The sequence below is a fragment of the Plectropomus leopardus genome, chromosome 5 (assembly GCF_026936395.1).
Source record: "Plectropomus leopardus strain MGB_pleo_1.0 chromosome 5, ASM2693639v1, whole genome shotgun sequence".
Lineage (NCBI taxonomy): Eukaryota > Metazoa > Chordata > Actinopteri > Perciformes > Serranidae > Plectropomus > Plectropomus leopardus.
Genome location: NC_142180.1, coordinates 19753369 through 19778362, shown reverse-complemented (window position 1 = coordinate 19778362; position 24994 = coordinate 19753369). Strand labels below are relative to the sequence as shown.

The window sequence follows — 24994 nt, the reverse complement described above, 5'->3', positions numbered from 1 at the left end:
CAATGGGTTTTTCTGAATGGGTTTTTGGTTAAATGCCTGAAATAAGGTCTGTAGTTAACAGAAGCTTTAGAGACTTAGAGAAAATATGTCAGTAAATACGAAACTTGTGAATTTTGAGGCTTATGTATGTCTTGAGGATTGCAGTTGTTAGCCAGTGGCCAAATGAAACTACAGAATGCCATCCTGCTGAACATGACTTTACAGCTTCAATGTTGAGTCATTTGACTGTGGTGTAGTTTGTTTACAGTCTAACAGTAGCTTTCTACTTCTTGCAATCGCATTAATTTTTAAAAAATCGATTAAGTGGTGTACATTTGTGAAGATTATCTTGCTGAACATGTGTAAGTAACATAAACATTTGTTTGCCGCAGAGCTTTTTTTTTTCAGTGAGCCAAAATCAAATGGAAAAATCCCATAGGCTTTTCGATGAGGGAACCAGGTTGATGCTAAATTCTGTGTCGACGTACAAGAAAAATGTCAGCCATGGAGCACTTTTTGAATATTGTTAGGCATGTAAAATTTGATGGTACCTTTTAAACAGCATCTTTGAATCTAGAATGATTCCTAGGTATTTAAAAACAGTCATCACCTTGACCTGTACAAACACACACATTCATTTTTGCAGGGGGGCTGTTTTCATTCCCTCTGCAGTGGAGTCAGGTGTTCTGTGACACCAGCCGAGCGGAGAGCAGAGAACACACACACACACACACACAGAGAGGGAGAGAGAGAGAGAGAGAGAGAGAGAGTCCTCTCTCCACTCCATACACTGTCAGGAATGCTTAGACCTGCCTGGCCTTGCATATCCTACAAGGCAAGTCGATCCCAAATTTTCCCAAACAGGCATGCCATTCCCACTTCCCACCACCAAAGACTCCACACACTGATAGATGTGGGAATGTGGCTGGAATCTGTCATGGGATCTGTAGGGTAGAAACACACCTGTGCATCTGCAACATACCCTCTCACAGTGGTCTGTCTCACAGTGTGGGATCGTGTAAACTTATCTCAGTAGTAAATTTCAGTTTTTCACTCTTTTCCACTTTCACTCCTGCGATTTTTTTTGTTTGTTTAATGGAAAGCATGGATAAATATAGCTTATGCCTAAATGCTTGCAAGGTGGTCAGAATTCTCACTAAAGATCAGATGTTTTGTTTTATGTTTAGTTTTGGTCAATTCAATCATTTATGCCACAAAAAAGCTTTATATCAGTGCAGCCTACATTGAGAGGGTCAAAGCCAAAGCTCTCAGGTTTTCAATGCTAAGAAATAATCTTGTCATTGTACAATTGTTGTGTGATGTTGAAGTGTTATACAATTATACTAGAGTTTAGATGTAATTAAATCTACCAATGCCAAACTTAACATCATTCTGGGTGCCCTAATTCTTTTGAGGTTTAAGGCGCTGACCCTGAACTGCAACCTTCCTGGTATGGATTGTGCTTGGGACATTTGTTGCATTTTATTCTGCATGAATCTCTTTTCTCATTTCCTGTCTGTCTCTACTGTCTACACACTACACTTCAGTAGATGCATGGAAATATCCCCTCAAAATGCAAAAAAAAAAAATCGTAACTCCTCTCATTTTGATATAAAAACATACCTGAAATATATTCTGCAAACATGTCTCTCCGCATGCCTGTATAACAGCCTTAATTTTATGGTGATGGCAGATCTTTCTTTCCCTTCTACCAGGAAGCTGTACATTTCAGAGTTTTAGCTTTGTCAATCTGTCTGGTTGAGTTAGTGGGTGAGTGGAGGATCTGGGTCATTAGCTGTCTGACACTTTGCACAGACCTCTCTGTGTAATGCAGCCTAGACCCGCTTGTGTAGGCGTGGGTATGTGGGTCCATCAGTCTAGACTGAACTGCATGGCTGATGGGCTGACTCGGTGACACGCCTCAAAGCACAGAGTGAGCGAGCTTCTGAGGGGCAAAAGTCTTTTGAACAAAAAAGTTTCTAAAAAATAAAAAGTTGTAATTTGCAGAAACTTTTCCACTTGGCGGGGCTCTTAAAAGTCTTGTTGCGGGTTTAATCCTCAGTTATGCATTGGCATGTTCAGTTGCTGCCAGGTCTAAAATTTGCAAGTCCAAGATTCAAATAATCAGTCGGAGACCACTCAGTCGACTGAGACTGCTTCCAGTTGAGCACTCGTTTTTTTCTTTACATTGTACATCAGGGGATATTTTGGTCTGTAGATTTTGCTGTGTAGTGAGTGCTCTTGACTTTCACGCTACTCCTTGATAACACAGAGCTGTGGCCGTGCAGGCAGCGGCACAGAGGAGGAGAGGGAGGGACCCTCTGCTCAGAGGTGGTGAATTTACAGATCACAGTAATTCAATACGACATGATCTCTGGCTTTTGTTTGATATGTAGTGTCAGCAAAAAATGTCACTGCAAGTTTGAGATCCTTCGTGCTGTGCTTGTTTACTGTATTATGTGAACGCCGCTGTCACACCGAACATCAAACAAAGTTAATATGAAAAACAAAACAAATCTTCAAATATTTGTATTGAACAACCAAATCCAATTTGACTGGCATAATTCTGAATCGGATACAGCCCTTGTATTCTGTATTATGAAGAATTTGGATAGGTCAAGACCCCCCCTGTTTATAGGACAATGTGGTCATTGTGTTTTACTGAAACGCATTTCAGTCAAAGTTGTATCTTTGCAACTTCAACATCATTGTGTTTAAACTGTATTTTAAGTTTAGTTATCTAATCGGGGTCTAGGGCACTTTATAGAAGCCACACACACCTGTTTCCATCACTGCAATTCTCTACAGGACAAAAGGGATATGTGTATGTCTGTCTATGAAGCAACCGTACTCGATGCATTATGAAAATCATTCTTCAGAGTCCCCTCTCATTCTTCAGCTCTTTCAAAAGACAGCAGGTCAGATAGCCTCAGGCCCAAACTATGGCCTGACCCCACAGGTCAGCCAACTTATACCACAGGCTATTTGATCCAGCTAGCTTTCTTTTCTACCTCTCCTATCTCTCTGGATCTCTTTGTCGCTTTTTTTTTTGCTGTCAAATTCTGTCCAACTGACCCTGTCCCTCTCTCCCTTTACTCTCCCCTGACAGAGAGTGGAGACCCCACCTTCACCTGAGAAAGGGAGGGAAGAGAGGAGGGAAAAGAGGGACAGATAGGAGGCGGGAGAAAGGATAAACACACTTAACAAAGCAGAAATGTGCTCCCAAGGGCAGTTTGTTGTTAAGCTGTATTTGCCTCTACTCGCAGGCAGGCTCAGCATTGCTCAGGTTTCAGATACAGGTCAGGTGTTTGCCTCAGTGAGAGCGAGCGTGAAAGCACTGTTAATGAGTGGTACAATGTACACTGCAAAGAGGTGTGTGTGCGCACGTGCGTGAGCGCACGTGCGTGAGCGTGTGTGTGTGTGTGTGTGTGCGTGTGTGCGCGCGCGTGTTTGTCAGCGTGTGCCAGACCAGCTGTATGGGCACAGTGCCGTCTCTGGAGCAATGCCCAGGACTAGTGTTCAAGCAAAGGCCTCTTAGGAGTCCACTGGGATGTTGCTTGGCTGCTTCATTGCCCCTCATAGAAATTGTGTTTTGTGTGTGTGTGTGTGTGTGTGTAGGTATGTGTGTGTGTTGTCCTGGAAAAAGTATCAAGGTGCCTGTTTTGAGAAAGTGCACCATACAAGTATTTAATGTCATATTAGCTACTGTGAGCTTCTATACATTTCACCTTCGTGAAAATTAATGGTGACTGCACTTTCTTGCTAAAAAGTTTGTGTCAGCAAATTGTGTCACACTTGTGATTTTTTACATATGGAGGCTTTTTCAAGGAGGTAGGATTTAGTGGTTATGTTAACTTCAACTAATGGTATTTTTTAACCATTTTAGTTTTAAGTTTACCCCTAATAGAGTGCCTCAGGGAAGACGTCTTTCTGTAGGTCAACCCAAAAGCTAACGCAGCCCTCATGAATAAGCCTGAGGGATTTTTCCATTTAATTTTGGATCATTGCAGAAAATAAGCTCTGTGTTAAACTAACATCTATGATACTTACACATTTTGTTCAGCGAAAGTGATTTATTTGGCCACTTGTTTGCCACAGTCTTTTTTAAGACACATTAAAGCTTCAAAGTTAATGAGTAGGGTATTTACTAGGGCTGGGTATTTTCAAGAACCTCACAATTCAATTCAAATTTGATTCTTTGGTTCACGATTTGATTTGATATTGATCCAGTTGCTTCATAATCGATTCAGTTATGTGTGCTGATGTCAGAAATACCCAGATAATTCATTCAAATACCTTCTGATATGTGTTCAATAAAGCGTGCATTATCTGTGATTGATTTAGAACAAACTGACACCAAAACTTATTTTACCATTACATTATTCTTCATTAAATAAAAATTAAAACTAAAATAAATTTAAAGTACAGAAAAGTGGTCATTTTTGGGTTAGGGTCAAGTAATAATCTTTTTTATGCAGGATTTGTCTGCCTGCATTTGTGTGTGATCCACAGCTTTAGTTTAAGCAACAGATTGCAAAACATCTGCGTGGTGTAGGCTCAAATGGCCACGTAGGTTCATCATATTGTTCTAGTGTTTTAACATTGACTCACGAGGCTCACACACGACGTAATTACTGTCAACTTCGTGTATCCAAACGTCGGCTTTTAATGTAGTCTGCGCTGATTTTAACACACTGCTACCTTGCACCACTGCCACCATTTTAATGATGTTGTTTTAGGGTCAAGCGGGGCCTCTGAACAACGTCAATCACACTCTTGTGGCACCCCCACTGCCCCCACGGGAGCAGAAATAATCAATTTCAGGATTGTATGTATTAATATTGAATTGGCAAAAAACATATTGCAGTGCTTTGATGAACTGATTTTTTTACTCAGCCCGAGTATTTACTGACATATTTCATGTTGTAGAGATAAATGTGAAAATCTCTTAAGATTGTGTTAACCACAGGCCTTATTTCAGACATCTAACCAAAAACCCATTTAAAAAAACATTGACTTTGAGACGAGGGAACCAAAGGTTCTGAAATGCTAACAGATTTCCAGGTTTTAGGACTCATTCCTTGGGTTCTATTTTCATTTGACTGTCCATATTTCTCTGTCTGCCAGTGACCTATAACCTTTCACTCTGTCTACACTTTTGCCATGTGCTGTGTAAACTGCAGTTATAGTTCTTGATGTTCTTCTGTTACACCTCCCGGTGTATTCACTCTGTCACATGAATCAGACCATGAAGGGGAAGAAGTTGGTTCCCAGCTGTCAGTCCTATCACGATGGCTTTTATACCTCTCATCGGCTTGATAAAGAACGTGTGTGCAGTGCACTGGCATGAGCACCTGCTGCACACACACACTCACACACACTTTTGCTTTTATTGACACGTTATTTCATCAGCTCTTTTCTTCAGTGTGAAGTTGAGGTCAGTTGTTGAGTTTAAAACCTTCGTCAAGGGAAAGAGGTTATGTGAGAGACAATGACGGAGTATATACATTATATAAGGGGGTGTGTGCGTGCGTTATGCTTGTTCCTAAATGAGTCCTTTTTGTTATACTTTGATCCTTTTGAGAACATGAGTTTGTTTTTTAGATGGTGCATGTGAGAACACATTTGCAAAATGCTGCTCATGTTGCAATTTCTCAGTTCCTCAAAGCCCTACTTAAGATTTGGTTTATTATTTTTAATATTTCAGATCCATCCCTGAACTAGCAGCAAAATCAGTCGTTTAGAAATCAATCAATTGAAAAAATGATTTTTTTATAGGGCAAAATGCCTAGGTATTTGTATCCTGCAAATCTTGCAATAGAAAATCTGTCTGCAGTGGGGACTGCAGTGATCTGTGTGTGATCTGTTGAGATAGTTTTAGCTTCTTCTTTTTCTTCTTCTCCTCCTTTGCCTTTGTCTCCTCCTTTATCTTTTTCTTCTTTGGTGGCATAACAATATTCGCAAAATAAAAAGACCAAAATTGCGAAAGTGATGTACTCAGCCAGTTGCCTTTAGCCAATATGCTGGTCCGATAATCCAACCCCAACATTTGTCTTGCAGTGCGTCAAAGAGTTATGATTTCTCTTTGACTAATCAGATAGAATAAGAAACATGAATCGTATCGTTACATATCGTCATCGACCATCAGTAGAGTGACTTGTGGATAAGTGGTGAGTGAGTACATTTCCTGTTATATTTTTATCAGTATGGAAACTTCCTGGACAGCACATTGCCTTGATTTTGGTTAAAGCAAAGCAATTTACTGCGTTTATGTCTTCAGACACTAAAATCAAGTCCATTAGTGTCACACATTGCTGGTTACTGGCACATTTTTGGACGTGCAGATTTAAATGAACACCTGGCCATCACACAGTCGTATACAATGAGTTCACTATCTTCACAGTAGGCTTGTTGCCTCTGATGATTGAAAATTATGGATTTCAGCTTTTTGTTTTGAGGCTATTTGAGCGTTAAGGAATTAGAGGTGTCAACAGAAGGTGCTCTCAACAACAGTGATAATGTGTGAAGTGTTTGCATGTTTGCACATGCAGTCACTTTCTCCTTTTCCTTTCTCCTGTATGGAAACAGAATACAATGAGGCTCTGGTTGTCTGGACTTGCTCACCGGAATGCCCTCTCAGCCTCACTTAGTTTCCTTTCATCTCCTTCCCCTCCTCCTCTGAGCAGCTTCCTCCAGAGCGATTAGTGAGGGCTCAATGAGAAGTGTTCCTCTGTGAGGGATGACGCATCTTCCCAAGGTGTTGTGTGCACATGTGCCTGCGTGATCACAGTTTACAAATCAGTCCCTCCAGGATTTCTCAGGCTTTTTCTGGGATTTTTGCGGCCTAAATTTTCTGATTTCCCAGCAGCTTTTCTAAAATATTGTAGTGTATGTTGCAATGTTTTTAGGCGTGTTTTTGCGATGAAACTGCAAGAGCAAAATTATTTGAATTTTTTATAGAATTCATTGAAAGTTAAAGGCAAAGGCTTGTTCCATTGACAATAAAACTGCACTGTTTGTGATTTATACCAAACTAACTACTAACTTACCTCTGACCATGTATATTTAATCAAACTCTCCAGGATTCTTTTAGCATAGGCAATAGATGTGAATGCCACAGCCTCTGTCATGACGATCTGTCTTTTCTTTAGTCTGCACATTTCAGCCTTTCTTCAGTTGTGTTTTGCAGTACATATTTGGGCAAGAGGCTGGAGCTGTGGAGGAGCAAGGGGTGGATCTAACTGGAAGCTGAGGACACTCACTTGTCATTCAATTGGCCCACCATTAAATATGCATAACTTTCAGCCTTAATCAAATGCAAATGGATTATAATAAATTTCATCCCCCATACAGTTGTCATGAATGTTAAAATCAGCTATAGAGGCCAAAACCTTTTTTTGTATCACGCTATAAACATGTTTATTTCTGCTGTAACTTGTCAATTTTAACGTGGGGGTCAGTGGTGATTGACTCTGCTTTGGAGCTAGCCTCAAGTGATCATTCAGTGAGCTGCAGTATTTGGCACTTCTGCATTGGCTTGATTTCTCAGCCTCGTACATGCTAGTGAGTTTGGTGCTCGCTATGAGTGGTGAAACTAAAGAGAAACTATGATGATTGTTGGAATTTTTTGAAGAGTTGCAGAGACTGGACAAAAATACAAGGTGACGCAGAATTCACAGGAATTGGCTGAATTTTTGTTAATTGATGGCACTACTGTGCATGGGTGAATTGTATCTGATTATATTTGTGTGAATCAGATACACATCTGTATTTTAAGTTTTCACCATCCAAACTTCAGCACAGTCCTTCACTGTCCGCTGTGAACGATGTCTGGTTTTCAGAGGTCGAAAATGTCACTTAATGCAAGGAGAGCTTGATGGAAAGCCAAATTACAAAAAGAAAAATTTCAGATGTATCCATATGAGTTTAAACTTGGTCTGAGTCAACTGGTCTGGATTTTGGAACGTGGGGGTGGTTTTGTGCAGTGAGACAGTGGGCAGACTGTCTGCTCTTTGGCACGTTAGGGGCTATTGCCCTTACATGAACTCTCACTTCAGTCTGACCTTTTATGAATTTGAATTACTTCCTCTGTCGTTTTGTTTCTCCACTTACACTCTTATCTGCTTTTGCGACTCCACACATCACCCCCTCTCACTCTCCTCTATATCTTCTTCTTTATTTCCACCTTTTTTGCTCTTTCTGTAACATTGAATCCCACTCTTCCTGCCACAGTCTGGTTTTGACTCTGAATTAATTCAACATAAGTTAGACAATAGTGTAGCTCTGTAAACTAAGAGGGCTTAGTAGTGGTACAATAAAAGTTTGTTTTTTCCCACGGAGGAGGAAACCTCAGGCTGCAGAGTTGCTGCCAAGTGATCCATTTTCTCCCCAGGAGTATCAAGTACACAAACACTAGATCCTTAGTTGTCATAACACTGGCACAGTTAAAGTTGCCTCTCCTGCATTTTATCCGATCTGATCCTGTTGATGATGGGTGAAAGTGACTTCCGAAGTGAACAGACGTTTCTCTCACAAGGCATTCCGAAACATCTATTAATATCTTGAGTATTTTTTTTTTTTTTACATCTTGATAACAGCTGTCTTTGTACTGTGTCCACCATTAGATAAGTGAAGAGAACACAGTTAATATAGTAAGAAAGACGTTTTTGTCATCATATCTGGTCTACTACAATAGGCCTCTTGTCCATGGTTTAATGATACCCCTTGTTTTGATATTACTCAAATATAGTTTCAAATAAGATTTAATTTGATCACCCAGGTCATGTTTTCTTTTTATCACTGCATTACATTTTCACCAATTAACCATTTAGTCCAGCGTTTGACCTTGATGCCCTGGGATTCCCAGGTGTAAGCTTGTTTTCGCTTCCACGCAGTCACATTGCTCCCGTCTCCACTGTGTCATTGTGCCTCACTATTTCTGCCCATCTCTTGTTTCTAATGTTTTCCCTCTCTCAACAAGTTGGATCACAAGAAGCATGACTTATTTTAAAGGGAAAATTCAGCCAAAAAAAAGAATTCATGTTTTTTCCTTTTACCTGTAGTGCTGTATATCAAACCAGTTTTGATGTGCGTTGCTGAGTGTTGGAGATATCAGCCATACGGATGTCTGCCTTCACTCAAATATAATGGAACCAGATGGCACTCGGCTTATGGTGCTCAATGCACAAAAAAAAATTGTGAGCAGTTTCATTCAGACACCATTTTCTATCTACCAAACTCCCCCCAACGACTATGTCAACGCGCAGAAAAAAATGTGCATCTAGTCATTGACGAGATGCTTGTGCTTGCGAGCAAGATGTAAACAACCTCGGCTGAAATGTGATGTTAGTTAGCTCAGTAGTGCTCGGTGAGTTATCAATAGATGCACACTTTCTTCTGAACAGTAATACTATTGGCAGACATAGTTCAGTAGAAAAAAAATAATTCCTACACGAAACTGCTCACAATGCACAATGAGGTTTGTGGATTTTCATTTTTGCTTCAAATTTGGCGCTGATGTCCATCCACCTTTGACCGCCAAAGATTAGACTTTGGTGGTCAAAGGTCACTTTGACCTAAAAAATAATTTTTTGGCCATAACTCAAGAATTTGTTTACTTAATATGACTAAATTTCACACAAATGTCTAATAGGATAAAATGATGAAGTGACACCATTTCATATCCAAAAGGTCAAAGGTAAACTTCACTACAACATCATAATGCAAAAGTACTTCTCTGGCCATGACTCAACTCCATAACTCAGAACAGAAGGGGACATTTGATCAGATGAATTGGTGACACTGTAGCGATTGTATAGATCTTCTGTACTACCAGGTTGAAGATGTGTGATGCATCCATGTTGTAGAATTTTTAGCTTCTTTACAGTAATATCCATATTTGAAACACCAACAAGTGTCATGGCTACATTTGACTCTGGACAGACATGGATATAAACTGTAACTACTGCAACTGCTATTAAACACAGAAGTCTCTCTTTGACCTGCGCCTGTCTTCCCCTTCCTCCCTCATCTCACTCCATCAAGGCTTCACCCCCCACCTGCCCCCGTTTACCAAAGTCATGACCTCTTTCCACTTTCTCATCATCCATCTCTTCCCCCTTATTCCCTTCACTGGCTGTCTGACTGTCTCGCTTCCTTCCTTTACTCCTGTACATCTATCCTTCCTCTCATGTCAAGAACCATGAATGTCTAAGACTTTTCGCACAGACATATTGTAAGTAGCATCTGATTAACAGCCTTGATAAAACAGCTGTTAATGCGTACACAGAGGGATCAGTTGTCTTAAGTCTTCAATGACATACTGAAGTATCTCTGTGTACAAGTTTAATGTTAAAAAAAAACCCAGCACAGTACTAGAACTGTGGTTTTACCACACCGTCAAACATTAAAATCGTTGTTACAGCATTGACATTCAGGATTAGTTGGCTGATTAACCATCTGTAGATGATCTGCATGCTCCTAAAGATCCTCCCTAGATACAAACTCAGGAAATAAATCCAGCAGACTGAGGAAACAAGGAAAAAGAGCTAAATGTATTAGATGACAACCAATCAAGAGGCGATAATGGAAGTGGTGATAAAGAAGTAAAACTATGACGGAGAATGTGAAGCCATCTTTCATTCTCCTCAGGGAGAGATGGAGCAAGTGTGGGAAAATGGGAAAAAGGAGGAGATGTGCACTTCTGTTCACATGTTCCCAGCACAGCATGGTCACCAGGGACCCATTCCCACTGATCCTCCTGTCACTCACACACACATGTAAAGATCTGACATCAGATGCTGGTTTAGGTGAGGTAATAGGAAAACCATATTCTCCCTCTCTGTGGAAAAAACTTTAGGTTGGAATTTTCTCATGTCATGACCATACTGTCTTAGGAGGTTCGTCTGACTCTTTTCTTGATTTATTGTTGGTTAGTTAACGGACAACATTTTTGCAAAGTATATTTTGTCCAGGTAGGACAAACTTTGTTTCCAATTTTAAGAGGTTAAAAAATATAAAACATGTTTCCTGTATGCTGTTATGAAGGTAATGCAGAGCCTCACTATGGATTGCTCGCATCTAAATTGCCCAATCATAGCAAACAAGCACATATCAAACCATCAAGTGCCCAAAATATTTTAAAAAATATGAAGCCAATTATTAGTGTATGCAGAGTTTCCATTTTCAAGGCCTGGAAAAGTTGTGGAATTAGTAAAAGTCATTGAAAGTTTTGGAGCAGCCATGGATTTTTGTTGTGTGTAATGAAATTGTTACAGTACTTATTCGTGGATAGTGTCCATGTAATGTGGCATAATGGCAAAGTTATTTTCTGTGGCTGTAGACTTAGTGTTGCTGTGTGTGTTATGTTTTGTGTACCATCACGTATATTTTTTTTATTTTATCCCTGCACTCCATCTCTTCCATCATGTATGCCAGCGAGTTGAAATTATGTATGAATAGAGTTTGAATGTGACAATGTCTGATGTTTGAAAAACGGCAGGCAATAGGGGCAAGAAAAAATAGTAAATTTGGGTCCTTGAAAAGTCATGAAAAAAATTGTAAATGTTTGAGTATGGATTTATCTCAGAAATGTACAGGAACATTTCCTGCAAGGGGTCATGTGTGAATAGGAGCAGGGATCTATATTCAAGTAAATCTGAACTGCCAATCTCAAGACCGTGTAAAATTTCAGGGAAAATGCTGGTACAGCTGTGTTGTGAATGAAACCAAGTACACTGCAGGGGCAAGCACGTAAAGATTTACATCCATCTCACAAAAAATGCTTCCACATTGAGCGATCGATCAAAGAACAAGAATCTGCTTCTTTTAGCATTCATGTCAATACAAAAACTGCTCCTCGCCCATCGTGCTCCTGAAAACAAGAGACATCTTTCAGCGTGTCCACCATACACATGGTCTTGCTCCTTCTTCTGTTTCTGTTGAGTTTAATGGCGGTCAGCATCCACAAGTATTACATTACCACAGTCTGCTGGACAGCCCTATCTAAAGATGTGAATGTTCCTGAATTTACTGAAAGTGTGAATCGTAAAAATCACTAAAGGTGCCTGACAGTTTATCCCAGAAATTTTTTAGAGATAATTTTTTTGGGGCCTTTTTTTGAGAGGACAGTTTAAGTGTGAAAGGGGGGCGAGAGAGTGGATGACATGCAGCAAAGGGCCGAGGTTAGAATCAAACCTGCTGCTGCAGCGGAGAGGACACAGCTTCTGTACATGGGGTGCCCGCTCTGAGCTACTGGGCACCCCTTATCCCAGAAATTTACCAGAAACTGTGTGAAAGAGGCTCCTGAGTCTTTCTAAGGCACCAGCTCTGCATTGTTGGCCTTTGCAAGTTAAACAGCTGCAGTCCAGTGACTCCAGCCTGTGAGCCTGAACAGCTAAAGGCTCAAAGGAATTCCAGCTGCCTCTTCAGTGTTATATGGATGTGATGGTGTGTGGCATCCAGAGCAGCCTGAAACAAATATTTACCTGAGGGCAGCAGAGGGGAGAGCAGAGCTGGCCTGTCTCTCTCTTTCGTCTTGTTTGATTGGCTGGTTTGGGGTCAGAGCCGTGTCAAGAAGGGAGGTAAAGAAGGTGATTAAAAACGGATGCTTTACATTTAGGCCCAGTTATCAACAGGGCTCGATGCTTGCATGGCTTTTCTAACTTGTTTGTTGTGCGTGCTCACTCACTTGTAGTTCAGCATTAGTAAAGCTGGTCCACACACCTGCATCTGGTTCAGTCGAGGGGAGTTTTCTCTGAGGGGTTATGACAGGATCTCAGTTTAAACCAGACTTGTCAGCCTCACATCCTCAGGCCCATGTGGCTATTCAAGATCGATTGCCACTTAGCCTCAACACGGGGCTCCATTTGATTGTAAAAAGTGAGTCTTGGAAAAGTTAAGACCCCTGAATTTGTTTTATTTACACCATGAGCCATAAGTTGACTCAATGTCTCAAAGCTGTTCATTTTTAAGAATGGATATCAAGAAGGAATGGAGAGGAACTTCCTGGGGGCTCGATTTGGATGCTGGCATTCATTCAGTGTATAGAGTAATTACTTCATTTAGCACATCACATTTTAATGCAAGTAAATTGAAGCTGTTCTTTTTTAAAAGTTTACTTATTTGGCGGGGCAGTGATGTATTTTCACAGATCCATATAGCAAAAAAACCTTTCATCTGCAGATAAAGTTCAACATTCAATGTGCAGTGCAAGCTATTTAGCGTTAAACTTGTGTATCATAGTATGTGTATCATCTCTGCAGTCTATTCAGTACAGACAGCTAGGCTTTTTTTGTAATTAAAAGGAAACTCTCTCGATCCCCCAAGAAACGGATTAACAAGAAAGTTGGGGGAAGAATTTTTTCCACCATCTATTTTTTTTCCATTACAATTTTTCCTACCATCAATTTATTTTTTCACCCTCATTTTTTCCCCACCACGTAAAACTTTTTTCCACCCTTTTTTTGTCCCCCATGTCGCATTAGGGGCTCTGTAATAATTTAATGCAAATACCTGAATATACTTAAAATGCCCATCCCTAATATGGAGAATGATGGTGACTGTTTACTGCATAAGATCCAGTTGTCCAGTGTTTTCGACTGCTGCATTAGCATAATTTTCAATTACTGTTGTAGCTCTTTCCTCAGTTAAACCCACCCGGCTTTAAGCTAAATCCACAATTTTCCAAATTCCGTCCAACTATCCTCATCTTTATAACCCCCTGCACTTAAATCTTTGAAAATGTCTGGCCCTTCAAAGGAATGAGCTATTATTGACAATAAAACCTGCGCCACACAGCCCAAAGACAGTCGTCACTTAGCTCTTTCAAAGGATTTTCCCTTCGTTTCGCTGTTTTTGTTTAGTCTGCCCTCTGGCTGACCCCAAGCTGTGACCTGTTCAGACCTACGTATGTCTTTCCGCAGGTTGGGCTGCTCTCTCCCAGGCATCTGTTTTCTAGATAAGAGCCGCTAGTGCGAAGGCTGATTCATTGCTCTGTCACTGACACGGCGTTTGGGCCGTCGACATCCCCGCTCTCCCTGTGTCCGTGTCTGTCATGGCCCAGTTTTTTATAGCATGACAATCCAGATTTAGTGACAAATCGAGCAGCATGCTGTGGAAAAAGGCTTTTCTGTTTGTTACATTAAGAGATCAACTTTCAAAGGAGGAAACGGCAGAGCGTTAAAATGTTCAGTGTCCCCACCTACACTGTGACCCTGGCAGTCATGAGACGTAAAACGTTTCTTCATGAATGATGACAGGTTGGGACAGGAACCGAACCCTCCGCCTGACTCTCTCTGGTGACCACGCTGTGAATCGCTGCTCAGTTGTCAGTAGAAAATTTTAAAGTAGCCTCAACCTTGGCACCAAACTTCATCTGCTGAAATCTTTCTGTTGCCACTTTTTAATAACAGCCACTGTTTCTTTACAGCAGAGTAGCCATCTCCCAAAGTAAGAGGATTAGATTTTTTTTCTACCTCACAGTAAGTTTCAGGCCTCCCTGTCCTCTCATCTTCTTCTCTCCTCTGTTCTCCCTCTCCTCTGTGTCGGCTACTTGTCCAGCAGGGCCACGCAGTTTCACAGTCTAATTACAGGTCAATTAAAGGCTTTGTGGCCTAGTCCTCCTTCTGCCAGCGCTTCGGCCGTAGTGAGCTTAGGGGACTCGACAGAGTGAGAGTGAATGAGATATCATTTCATGTGGAGATCAGCCGAGAGAAGGCCTTGAAAGAGGGAATTTGGGGGAAAAGGCTCCCCTCTCTTTCTCTCAATGGGCGAGAGTCCCTCCACCCTCGCCAACCCACACAGCACCCAGCATTTTAAAGAAGGGGCCTCTGGGATAGAGGCCAGAGGATTATGGGAATATTCATGACCAGATAAAGGGGTGAGCGGTTGAATGACTGTGTTTTGGGGCTCATCTCTTAGGTAAACAGGAGCCTAAATGGAGTTTTAGATTGCTACTCCCACTGCTCAGAGAGGAACAGGCATTGGTGACTCTGTCCACTGTTTTTGTTGCATTTCCACAGGATGGAAAAAAGAAAGCCTTGTTGTGGCCTTTTCTTCCTCTTGCTGCTGTCTTTTTGGTGGCAAACAGATGGTGTGGGGAAAAAATATCTGTTTCTCACAGTTTTTATCCACAGAATATTGGCTTTTCTGAAAGACGGCATTCACATTCACCAGTGGCCTCCTGGGCTCCTGAAAGCTGCTGAGGGCTCATTTTAAAGTCATTAAACATCCCGCTGCAAGGGAATGGTTGATGGGTTGTTCTGATCTAGGCGGTCTTCACTCTAAAATTTTATGGTGGAACTCTTAATTACTCAGGTAGCCAAGTAACAGTAAAGGTGTGCTAATCATTTTCTGAAACACACCGGAGTATTTGTGGTCCAGGTTTTGTGTTTGGTGGAACCTGAAAGTTGCTGGAAATCTTATACTATATATACCTGTAGTATATTCTAATACTGATTACAACATCTACTAAGGGGTGGGGGATATATATATACAAAAATGACTGTATTGCAAAAGTTAAGTATAAACAAGAATCCATTTTGTTTTGAGCTACCAAGATGAGACTTGCTTGGGCATTTTGGTGGCAGGAACCTGGTGATTCAGAATAAAAGCATCTTTGTGATTTCATTACTTAATACTAAAATACTTAATTTCATTTTATTACAATATTTAACTTTATTAAATTTATTACTTTGTTTAACTTCAGTATAACAGTACTTTTTTAACTTTATCGTACCAGTAGTTTATTAAGTATTTTAGTAGTCTACGTACATCAGTAAAAGACGAGATATCAAAATATCCAGATACATATCGGGTATTGCGATAAAGCCTAAAAATATCACCATGTTATTTATATATTATTATTATTATTATTATTATTTATTATTTGATTTGAGGTGATGTGGTTGCTGAGACTTAAAAGCCTAAAGAATGCATTCGAATGACTGAAGGAAGTAGATGTTTTCGTGCAGTAGTTAGTCTGAATGCTGCCCGAGAATAAAGACTGTCATGTTGTTCAGAGTGTTCAGCCTCCAGAGGCAAATGAGTGACTTGTGATTTTGAGGTGAATCACCAATGTCACAAGAGCGGCTCGGTACAATAGCACTTCTGCGGTCCACTGAAGAAGAGTTGTTTTGATACCAATACCAGTGTTGAAAATGCCTCAAATACTGCCCAAAGGGCTTGGTTCTTTATTGGTGAGTCTGCGAGTTAATGCACCATACAGTTGCCACATAATTAATAAATGACCTTCTACGTAGTTTCACACCCTCGGAAAATGGCAGTTTTTGTGGAAATCAGTTCCTCTGGTGCTCTAAAACAGTAGCCTACACAGAAAGTTGCGCTGTGCAGCCAGTGGCAACTACTCTTTTAGAGCAACCAAGAAGAATTGATTTCCGGTAAATAGTGTAACATTAGCCATGAGCAAGATGTCTGCAATTTGAAAAAGTTACACAAGTAGTAAGGCAGCGTAAGCAAGGCTTTAGTTTTATGGGGTGGCACTAGTGTTTACTCTAATATATTGTTATTCATTCTAACATATATCTACTTTTTAATGTTTCCGTACTGTGCCATTTACTGTTCTACTCTTTAGTTACTTTTAAGAATTGTTATTTTTCGGTATTAATTTATTTTTTATAACTAACAGTCAAGTAGGATAAAGAAAGTTCTGTCTAATTCAATCTCTGCATGTATTTGGTCATATTTTACAAATGGTTAACCAGAGCCATGCCATACAACACTAGTAATTATATTACATCCATACAGCTTTAGCAGTAGGGCATATTGGTCTATATCAACAATTATGGCACTAAAAAGTCAAATCATTATTTCTTTCAAGTTTTAAGGCTGAGTTTTGTGATAATTTAAGAAATCAGCTAGTTTATTGTGAATTAAACTATTATTTATTGTCAGAACATGATGAACATTTGCCAAACGGGAACATTTAACACATTCGGGGTAGATTCAGAACAGTTCCCATATTAATAATGTCAATAAATAAAACAATAAACATAAAAATCTTAACTCTGGTCAAGAGCATTTAAAACACCGTTTAACATTTATATTTCTACTCGCAATAGACATTTACTTTCTGTTGTTTCTTAATCAAACACTAACAAAAGTTGGACTTTTAAGACATTGTCCAGTAACGTGGGTCATTTATTGATGAAAATTTGATGTGACTGAGGCAGAAATCATGTTTATGCATGAGGAAATATAAGAAAGTTTTATTCACATTACCTGTTATTACATAATGTCAAATCACGCCAAAGAAATAGCTGCTTCATCAGTCACATTAACTTGCTAACTTACCATTAGCATTAGATAAGTCAACTATAGCGCTTTATAGGTTAACGTTGTGTGCCAAATTCAGTAGTTGGGTAGTCGAGCGCTGTTATCCATGATCCAAAAAATCATATTAAAAAATCTTAAAAAAAACTAGCGTGTAGAATCTTGTGCCATTATAACTTTATGATGGACATAAGTGGTCAGTCTCGTCTTCTTCTGTTACTACTTCTGCTGCTGCCTCTCTCTCTTCTTATTTTGGTAAAAAGCAGGTGGAAACTGGCCGTAGGGTGCATTACAGTCCCTTCTACATGATTTATCAAACTTTTTTTTATATCTCTTGGAAAATAATATTGAGATAATTATTATCATTTTACTGCCAGCCATAGCTAGTAGAATATAGAAGAAAAAAACCCAAAAAAACTTTGAAACACAGTGGTATCTGATTGTTATTCACTATACACCGATGCACAAGTTCATGCATCACAATCAGAGGATTGGTTTCAGTAAAGTCAGCAGCAGGTGTTTATTAAGATGCATGATTTTCGGTCTTCCAGGGTAAACTTTCCCAGACGATCTGGGGAATCCAACCTGTGTCTTTTGTTATCACAGCCCTCTAATCTTCCCCCAGTGATTTAGTGGAGCTTGGTGTCTCTGCCCGACAGTTGGCAGGATCCTTAATGTTTGACCCGCGTTAAGCGTTCTGCATGTGAAACATTGAGGCTCCGTAGAGCACGTTATCATCAGCCACATCTGAACCCACTTAGAGGCTTTGAAGCTCGAGCCAGGGGATTTCCCATGTTTTGATGATCTGACAGTCCGTACCCTCCTGTCCCCACACCAACCAAACCCCCCCTTACCTCACATCTCCTTTTCTTCAGGTCAGACAGATGTTGGTAATCCTGCTCTGATTGGCTTGGAATCGAGTCGTGTTGTTCTGTGGTCAGGGCACGCAGCCCACACGGCTGAACTCTGTCAGTTGCCTTTGAGCCGTGCCCTGCGGTGGGCTGCATGTTGGAATGGCGTACCGCAGGGTTATGTTTCATTCAACCCCACACCTGCTGCAGCGACTTGTCAGCGTGCCCCTCGACAGGCCCCCTTAATGCCTCCATTAGGTGTTGTAATCTCCACCTAACGCCCTGCCATTTTGCCTGAGTGTGTTAACAGAGTATCAAAGGCCGGGGATTTTTTTTTTTTTTCCCGCCACCTGCCAGCGGTGAGTGTGTAGGAAGGTGAAAAGAGGTGGAGGTGGCATGACTGTACAGCTCTAGCTGGCTTTCAGGACATTAGGGTGGTTTTGTCTGTGTGTCTTTCAGGGTTGTCAGTTAATTTCCTCAGTTCTGCCTACCTGTGTGTGTGTGTGTGTGTGTGTGTGTGTGTGTGTGTGTGTGTGTGTGTGTGTGTGTGTGTGTGTGTGTGTGTGTTCTCCAGCACTCCTCAGCTCCACTAGTATTTCAGGACGTGTGTGGGGGTGTGCCTGCATCTCCCCAAAAAACCATTTGCTTTTCATCCGTCAGGAAAAGGATACCTCGGCAACCGTGCTCCCATCAAAAGGGGGCTGCACACAAGCCCCTGAGTACGATATTTGGTTTCACTCCAAAGCACGCACACAGTTATCACCTTTGTGCCGACCTGAAATGGACACTTAGGACCCTGTTGCTCTGAGGTGCAAACCACAATGATTTATCTCCCTGGAAAAAGTCTTTTTAAAGCTGTGTTTTGATTGGGCCTCTTCGTTGGAAAATAATCAACAATAGGTTGCATATAGATCTCGTGTGGCTGATTGATCAAGATAGAGCGGTGCTGGTTTGTTCTTCAGAGCTGCTGTTTGAGTTTGTGCTTGGGGGAGATCCAGACAGATTAGCGAGGGTGACAGGGAAGCTGGAGAGCCAGCCAGGGCTGGAGGTGCAGCTGGCATTGCGAGCCACGGCTTCCTTTTTCCCCGTGTTGGCCCGCAGACTTCCTTCAGCCACTGTTTAATCAGTGATTAAGACTGCTTTAGATGGCTAGCTCGTCTCGTGTGACAGTACATGTTGGGAGGAAGGATTGTGCATCTTATGCAGTCCTCGGACAATAGGAGTTTTATCATGAAAAGAAGTGACTGATTGTTTTTCCAGTGGATTCCCCTTTTTCATGTGAGATGTTGTTGTTATGGTATCTCCTTGTGTCCGTTAGCAATGTGCCCGTGAGGTACATACCACAAGGAGGGGAGGGCGAGAGCTTTGATGTGGTCTGTGCTAACTGGGAAAGGGTACACAAGCCTTCATCATCACATGTGTAAAGGAGGTCTGCCTTGAGGTTTGGCTGTCACTATCAGAGGGGACCATCTGGTGTTTTGGTGAAAATGTGAGGAAATTTATACCTGCAGAAGTGTACAGAAGAGATGGAAATAGTGTTAGATATTTTCTGTTTTAAAGAGCAGATTTAAAACTTGCTACTCATCCTGATGTAGCTTAATTTAGCGCTTTTTATGTTTTAGTGACTGGAAGCAACAGCGAGGACTTCAGATTCACACGGTCTGAAAATAAACTGGATGCTCAAAGCAAAGAAGTGTATAAGGCTGCAACTATTAATTATGTCTGTTATCAGTGAATTATATTCCTGACGATCATTTGATCTATATGATTTTAAAAATAGGGATGTCAAACGATTACATGTTTTAGCAGTGTTAAATCGCAGAATTTTAATGGATAATAGCAATTAATGTCATTTTTTTTAACAGTATGTTTTTGTTTGTATGTTTTTTGTCCGTTGGCATTTAACGTTATAAAAAAAAAATTAACCCATTAATCACGGACCTTAAACGCATTGTGATTAATGCGTTAACATAGACAGCCCTATGAAAATAGTTAAAAAATTTTTAAAAGTTCATTAATGTGTCCATGACACCAATGTGTCAGTCCAAAACCCCAACAATTTAAGTATATTAGCAGCTAGAGATTCTGTTCATTGTTGATTTACCTTACTAATATTTTTTCAATTAAGTAGTAGTTAAGTCTTTGAAACATCAGAAAATAGTAAAAAGAAAGAAAGGAAGAAAGAAAGAAAGCAGTAACGTAAGAAAGCAGAATGTCTGTTTGCTACAGACATTCTGCTGTTTTCTGCTACTAACCAAGAAAATAAATGTTGTTATATTATAGCCTTGTTTTATTTATCCTATTTTTTTTTTTAATTATGCCATCAATATCAATTTATTTAATTTTTCCCTGTGGTATTGAAAATGGTATTGAATATTGATATTTTTCAAGGTATGGATCAAAGTGAGAGATTCCAATGTTGGGACAACCCTACCAAGCTGATATTTATAAAGCTGAGACAGTGAATTCTTCTTACTAATTATAACATTAATTGAAATTGTTTCCATTCAGTAAGTATTTTTGTATTTGATTTCTGTCAACGTTTTGTGTGTTTTGGTTTTTTTTTTCAGGGTTTGACTAACCAACCTACTTATATTGTGCTTTTCTGCAGAGAAAGTTCGTGAGATCCAGGAGAAACTTGAAGCCTTCATAGAAGCTCTACACAAGGAAAAGTAGGAGAACCAGGTATCTGTGCTGCAGAGTAAAACTTAGCTTTTACCTGCATCGAAACAATCATCAGTAAGGCAGAAAAATCAAAGTTGTCTAACGTTTAGACTATGAATAAGACAACTGTTAAGTAACAGTACTAGTAATTTATCTTTTAGATATCAGTCGAAATCACAACTTTGGCTTCCCACAATAAAATGAAAATGATCGACTGCAGTTTTGACATTTAAAATGCGTGCACGGCTCACCGAAAACTCTGCTGGACATCAAATCAAACTAACAGCAGCCTCCACTTTTGACAAGCTTTAATGCTGCTGCACATGAGCTCCTGAGTGCTGCGACTGCACACAGGCGAGACAAAAATCATCCGGTCATCAACCACCATTACTCATTGTTTGACGCATTTCAGATTTAAGAGAGAACAAATCATATGAAGAGCGCATGAGACTTTTTTGTGCAGCAAAGCAACACAACTAACTTGTAAAACCACCTGAAAAATCACCACAATCTGCAGTACGATGAATGCATGAAGGCCAAGAAGAAAAGCATCGCGAACATCACCTCCATGTCCAGCGTCAACTCAGACATCCAGGCCACAGCGCATCACGTTACTCTCACTGCTGTTAAAAATAAAAATGAATACAGTGGTGGATATGTTTCCATCCAACTCTCAAAGACCAGCTGACATTAGAAATGCAGTCGCAGTCCATTTGGCCAAAGGTATGTGGACAATAATCGCTCTTTTCATTTGGTTGCTTCTGTAATGGCATATTTATTTTGAGATAGTTACGTTTATTTTAGTTTTATATTTTGGGTGGAGATGCACTGAATTCAATTGAACAGGAATCTTACTTTAAGTGTTGTTGTGATGCAAATCTTTGTTTATTATCAGGAATTTAAAAGTCAAGTCAAAAGTCAAGAGTAACAGGAGTGTTCTGTTGATTTATTTTTGGGCAAAAGGTTTTGGTGAGATTCTATCTATATTTTGCTTCTAGAAGATGCAGTGTAAATAATGTATATAAAGGTAAATAAAGTATCATTTGAATGCAAATATTTGTACATTAGCAGGAATGAAGCAAACTATGAAAGTAAGAGCAGTGCTGTTTATTTATGTGAAAGTGCAAAGAAATATTTTGTCCCTAAAGAATTGAATAATTGTTACAAATAGTTGTGATTTCAATTTTGATCATAAGAATCCTGATGATCATTTTGGCCATAATTGTGCAGCCCCAACATTGTACTGTTTGTAATATGGTCTTTTCTTGTCTTTACAGAAATACTGAAAGCAAATGAATGGATCACACCAGAGAAATGCACTGAACAAAGACAACTAAACCTGTAAATGACCGCCATCACACCCTGACCCCTCCAACACCACTCCCTTGATTTTAATAGCCTCGGCTCGGCTTCCTGTCCCCCTCTGACGCTGATGGAAAGACGGACCTGAACTGAAGGAAACAGTTCTCAAGCTTTCGCTTTGTTTTCTCTTTCAAACGGCCCGGGGTCAGCAGGGGAACTTGTGCACAGGAGCCCAAACAGCATCACATCAGGAGGAAACTGAGAAGCTTGCACAGTGTTGTTAGACATCTGAACTCTCATTTTCAATAAATGAGGTTTGTGTTCATGTTTATCTCCCCAGTTTTTCTTTTTTTCAGCTGTGTACATGTGATTAGAGGGGTGTGTGTCTTCACTGATCTGTGTACAAAGAAACACTGTTGGCTCTGTTCCTGATGGGTGAAACAACCTTGAATATCATACCTTTATCTCGCCTGGTGCTCCTAAAATTTGCCATGGTCCCTTCCTGAGATATGACAGTTAGCCTCTATTTCACATTTACCAGCTCTTTTTAGTTGCAGTTAAGGTCCAAAAGCACTTAAGTTGTCCATCCAGCTATGTTCTTCATGTAGGCTATGTGAACCCTTAAATAAGACAGCATTTAGCCCTAGCAGATGTTTTTATCTTAAATCTATAAAGAATAAAAAGTAGCTACCTGGGTCCAGTTTCTCTCCCATCAACAGCCTCTAACAGGATACAACCAGCTCAGCTCTGATGTTTGACATTGGAAACAATATCATGTATAGATTTTTTTTTGTTATGATTTTGATCTAATGGGCTTTATTTGACATTACTTTGTTTTTATGTCTGTCAAATGCTCATAATGTCTGGGTCATGCACCTTTTTTGCTTCTGTGTGTGTCTGTCTCTCTGTCTGTCTCTCTGTCTGTCTGTCTGTCTGTCTGTCTGTCTGTCTGTCTGTCTCTCTGTCTGTCTATTTTTGCACTTCCACTATTGTTCATTGACGCTTCATCTACACTCATCCTATGTTGCAACTGACGGATAATTCAACAACTTCCAAAAGAAACTGATAGGACACCCTCTAAAGATTCTTCAGACACATTATTAAACTAAATGCTTCAGTTTTTTAACTGATTATATGATAATGTCTTTTTAACCTACAGGCAGACATCACTACTCAATGGCCATAATGCATAATCAGTGAAAGATGTCATAATAACTGTTTTAAAATACATAATCGACCAGCTTAGTGCATTTCAATTGATTTTGAAAAGCTATCTGTCAGTTGTTAAACACCACATCTCCACTTTGGACCTGGGCTTGCGTCTTTTTTGCTGTCCAGTCCATCTTGATCACTTGGTACAGATACACAGGGGAAGGTGGGTTGTCTCAGCGTGTTTCTCATCTGCACCAGGTTTGATGTGTATTTTGCAGCACACTTGTGCCTGTGTACATGTGCACAGCACAGGTTCTTTTCCTCTCCTGTCGATCATTGAATGGTCATTTAGATCTTTTGCCTATTGCTGCTTTAAGGATGAGATCAAACTCCAGAAAAAAGTGGGGAAAACAGTTATTTCTCATGGTAATAAACAGGAATTATCCTTAAAGTTAAGGAAAAAAGGAAAATATTTAACATGCTGGTGGGTAACTGAAAGCTTACCCTTTTATCAACTCACTGATTCCTCTAAAAGTTGCTGTCCAAGGTCAGATGTCTCCACTTTGCTCCCAATCTTGTGCATTTTCCTTAGTCTCATCTTGAACCTCTTATCCAACATCTATTCTGACTCTTCCCATCACCCACGTAGACGTCCACAAACTCTTCCTGGCTTGAAAAACTGTCTGATGTTTGACCGAAATCAGGGTGAGAGGCTGTCTTAACCCTGTCCATTCATTTATGTGTATATTGGTACAGTATATATATTAAATAGGCCATGCATTCTGTACAGGTTAAGTTAATGGGAAGCCACGCTACTATCATGTGCAGCACGTGTATGCGGAGTGAGCAACTTGTGTAACAGAAAATCGGTGAGTTGGTTCAAAAAACATGTTTTATGTTGTAGAAAGTAATGTTTGCATGGTGTACCCATCAGATGTGCTTTATTTATTAAATTTGTGTTTAAAAGAAAAAAAGTGAAAATAAAATTCACATTAATAAAAACGACCTTTTTCATGAAGTGTCAGCTTGTCCGGTCAGTGTCGACTCTTTTAACGACATCAAGTCGCCTGCTGCTCAGGGCAGTTATCATCCAGCTCAGTGTTAGCAGTTGTCTTGAGCATTGTCGGCTCACCTGAACCTTTAACCAGTGAGAAACTCAAATCAAATGGATGAGGATGACAAAACAATATCATCTTAAAGTCCATTTAGTAGCTCGTACGTAGCTTCCAACTGTATTTTATCTTCATTAACAAAGGGAGTTTGCCCAGTTTTTAATTTATCATTTATTTCTGAGCATGTTCAGGACTTCTTGTCTATATCAGCCCAAAAGTGAAGAGTTAACACATCATTCTGGACCTTAAAACAGTTATCACGAGTTGACATAACAATCTTTGTTTTCAACTTTTAAAGCCAACACAGACATGAAGTGGAAATTTTCCATGACAACTGAAAAAACTCCATCGACTAATGAAGATAATGTGGCAAACAAAATACATTTTGTGGTAAGATTGTTTAGATTAAGATGAAATTCAAAATAAAACAAACCAAGAGTCTACAGCCATGCTTGGACTGCCCTTTGTTCCAACGGCTCATATCTCCAAAGGCCCAATGCGCATTGCTCTGAAGGGTAATTTCTCTGAAAAAAAGGTAGCATACTCTCCCAAATAGAAGAATATAGCTAATTATTACGCACATTTATAACGTATCCTCTGTGTTGGGTGGGCTGGGTAGGTTTAGGGGGGAGGAGTGGGATTGGT

At 40.1% G+C, this 24994-nt stretch overlaps 1 protein-coding gene across 4 annotated transcripts in view; it reads left to right on the top strand.

Annotated features, from left to right (window-relative positions):
* Nucleotides 1–24261, top strand: part of opa1 (OPA1 mitochondrial dynamin like GTPase) — a 51016-nt gene extending 26755 nt beyond the window's left edge. For all 4 annotated transcript variants that reach the window (XM_042516039.2, XM_042516025.2, XM_042516031.2 and 1 more), the window contains 2 exons: nucleotides 20731–20804; nucleotides 22061–24261. In XM_042516039.2, the coding sequence (XP_042371973.1) occupies nucleotides 20731–20795 (65 nt within the window). In that variant the 3' untranslated portion in view covers nucleotides 20796–20804; nucleotides 22061–24261. The remainder of the gene's footprint in view (nucleotides 1–20730; nucleotides 20805–22060) is intronic.
* Nucleotides 24262–24994: the final 733 nt, after the last annotated feature.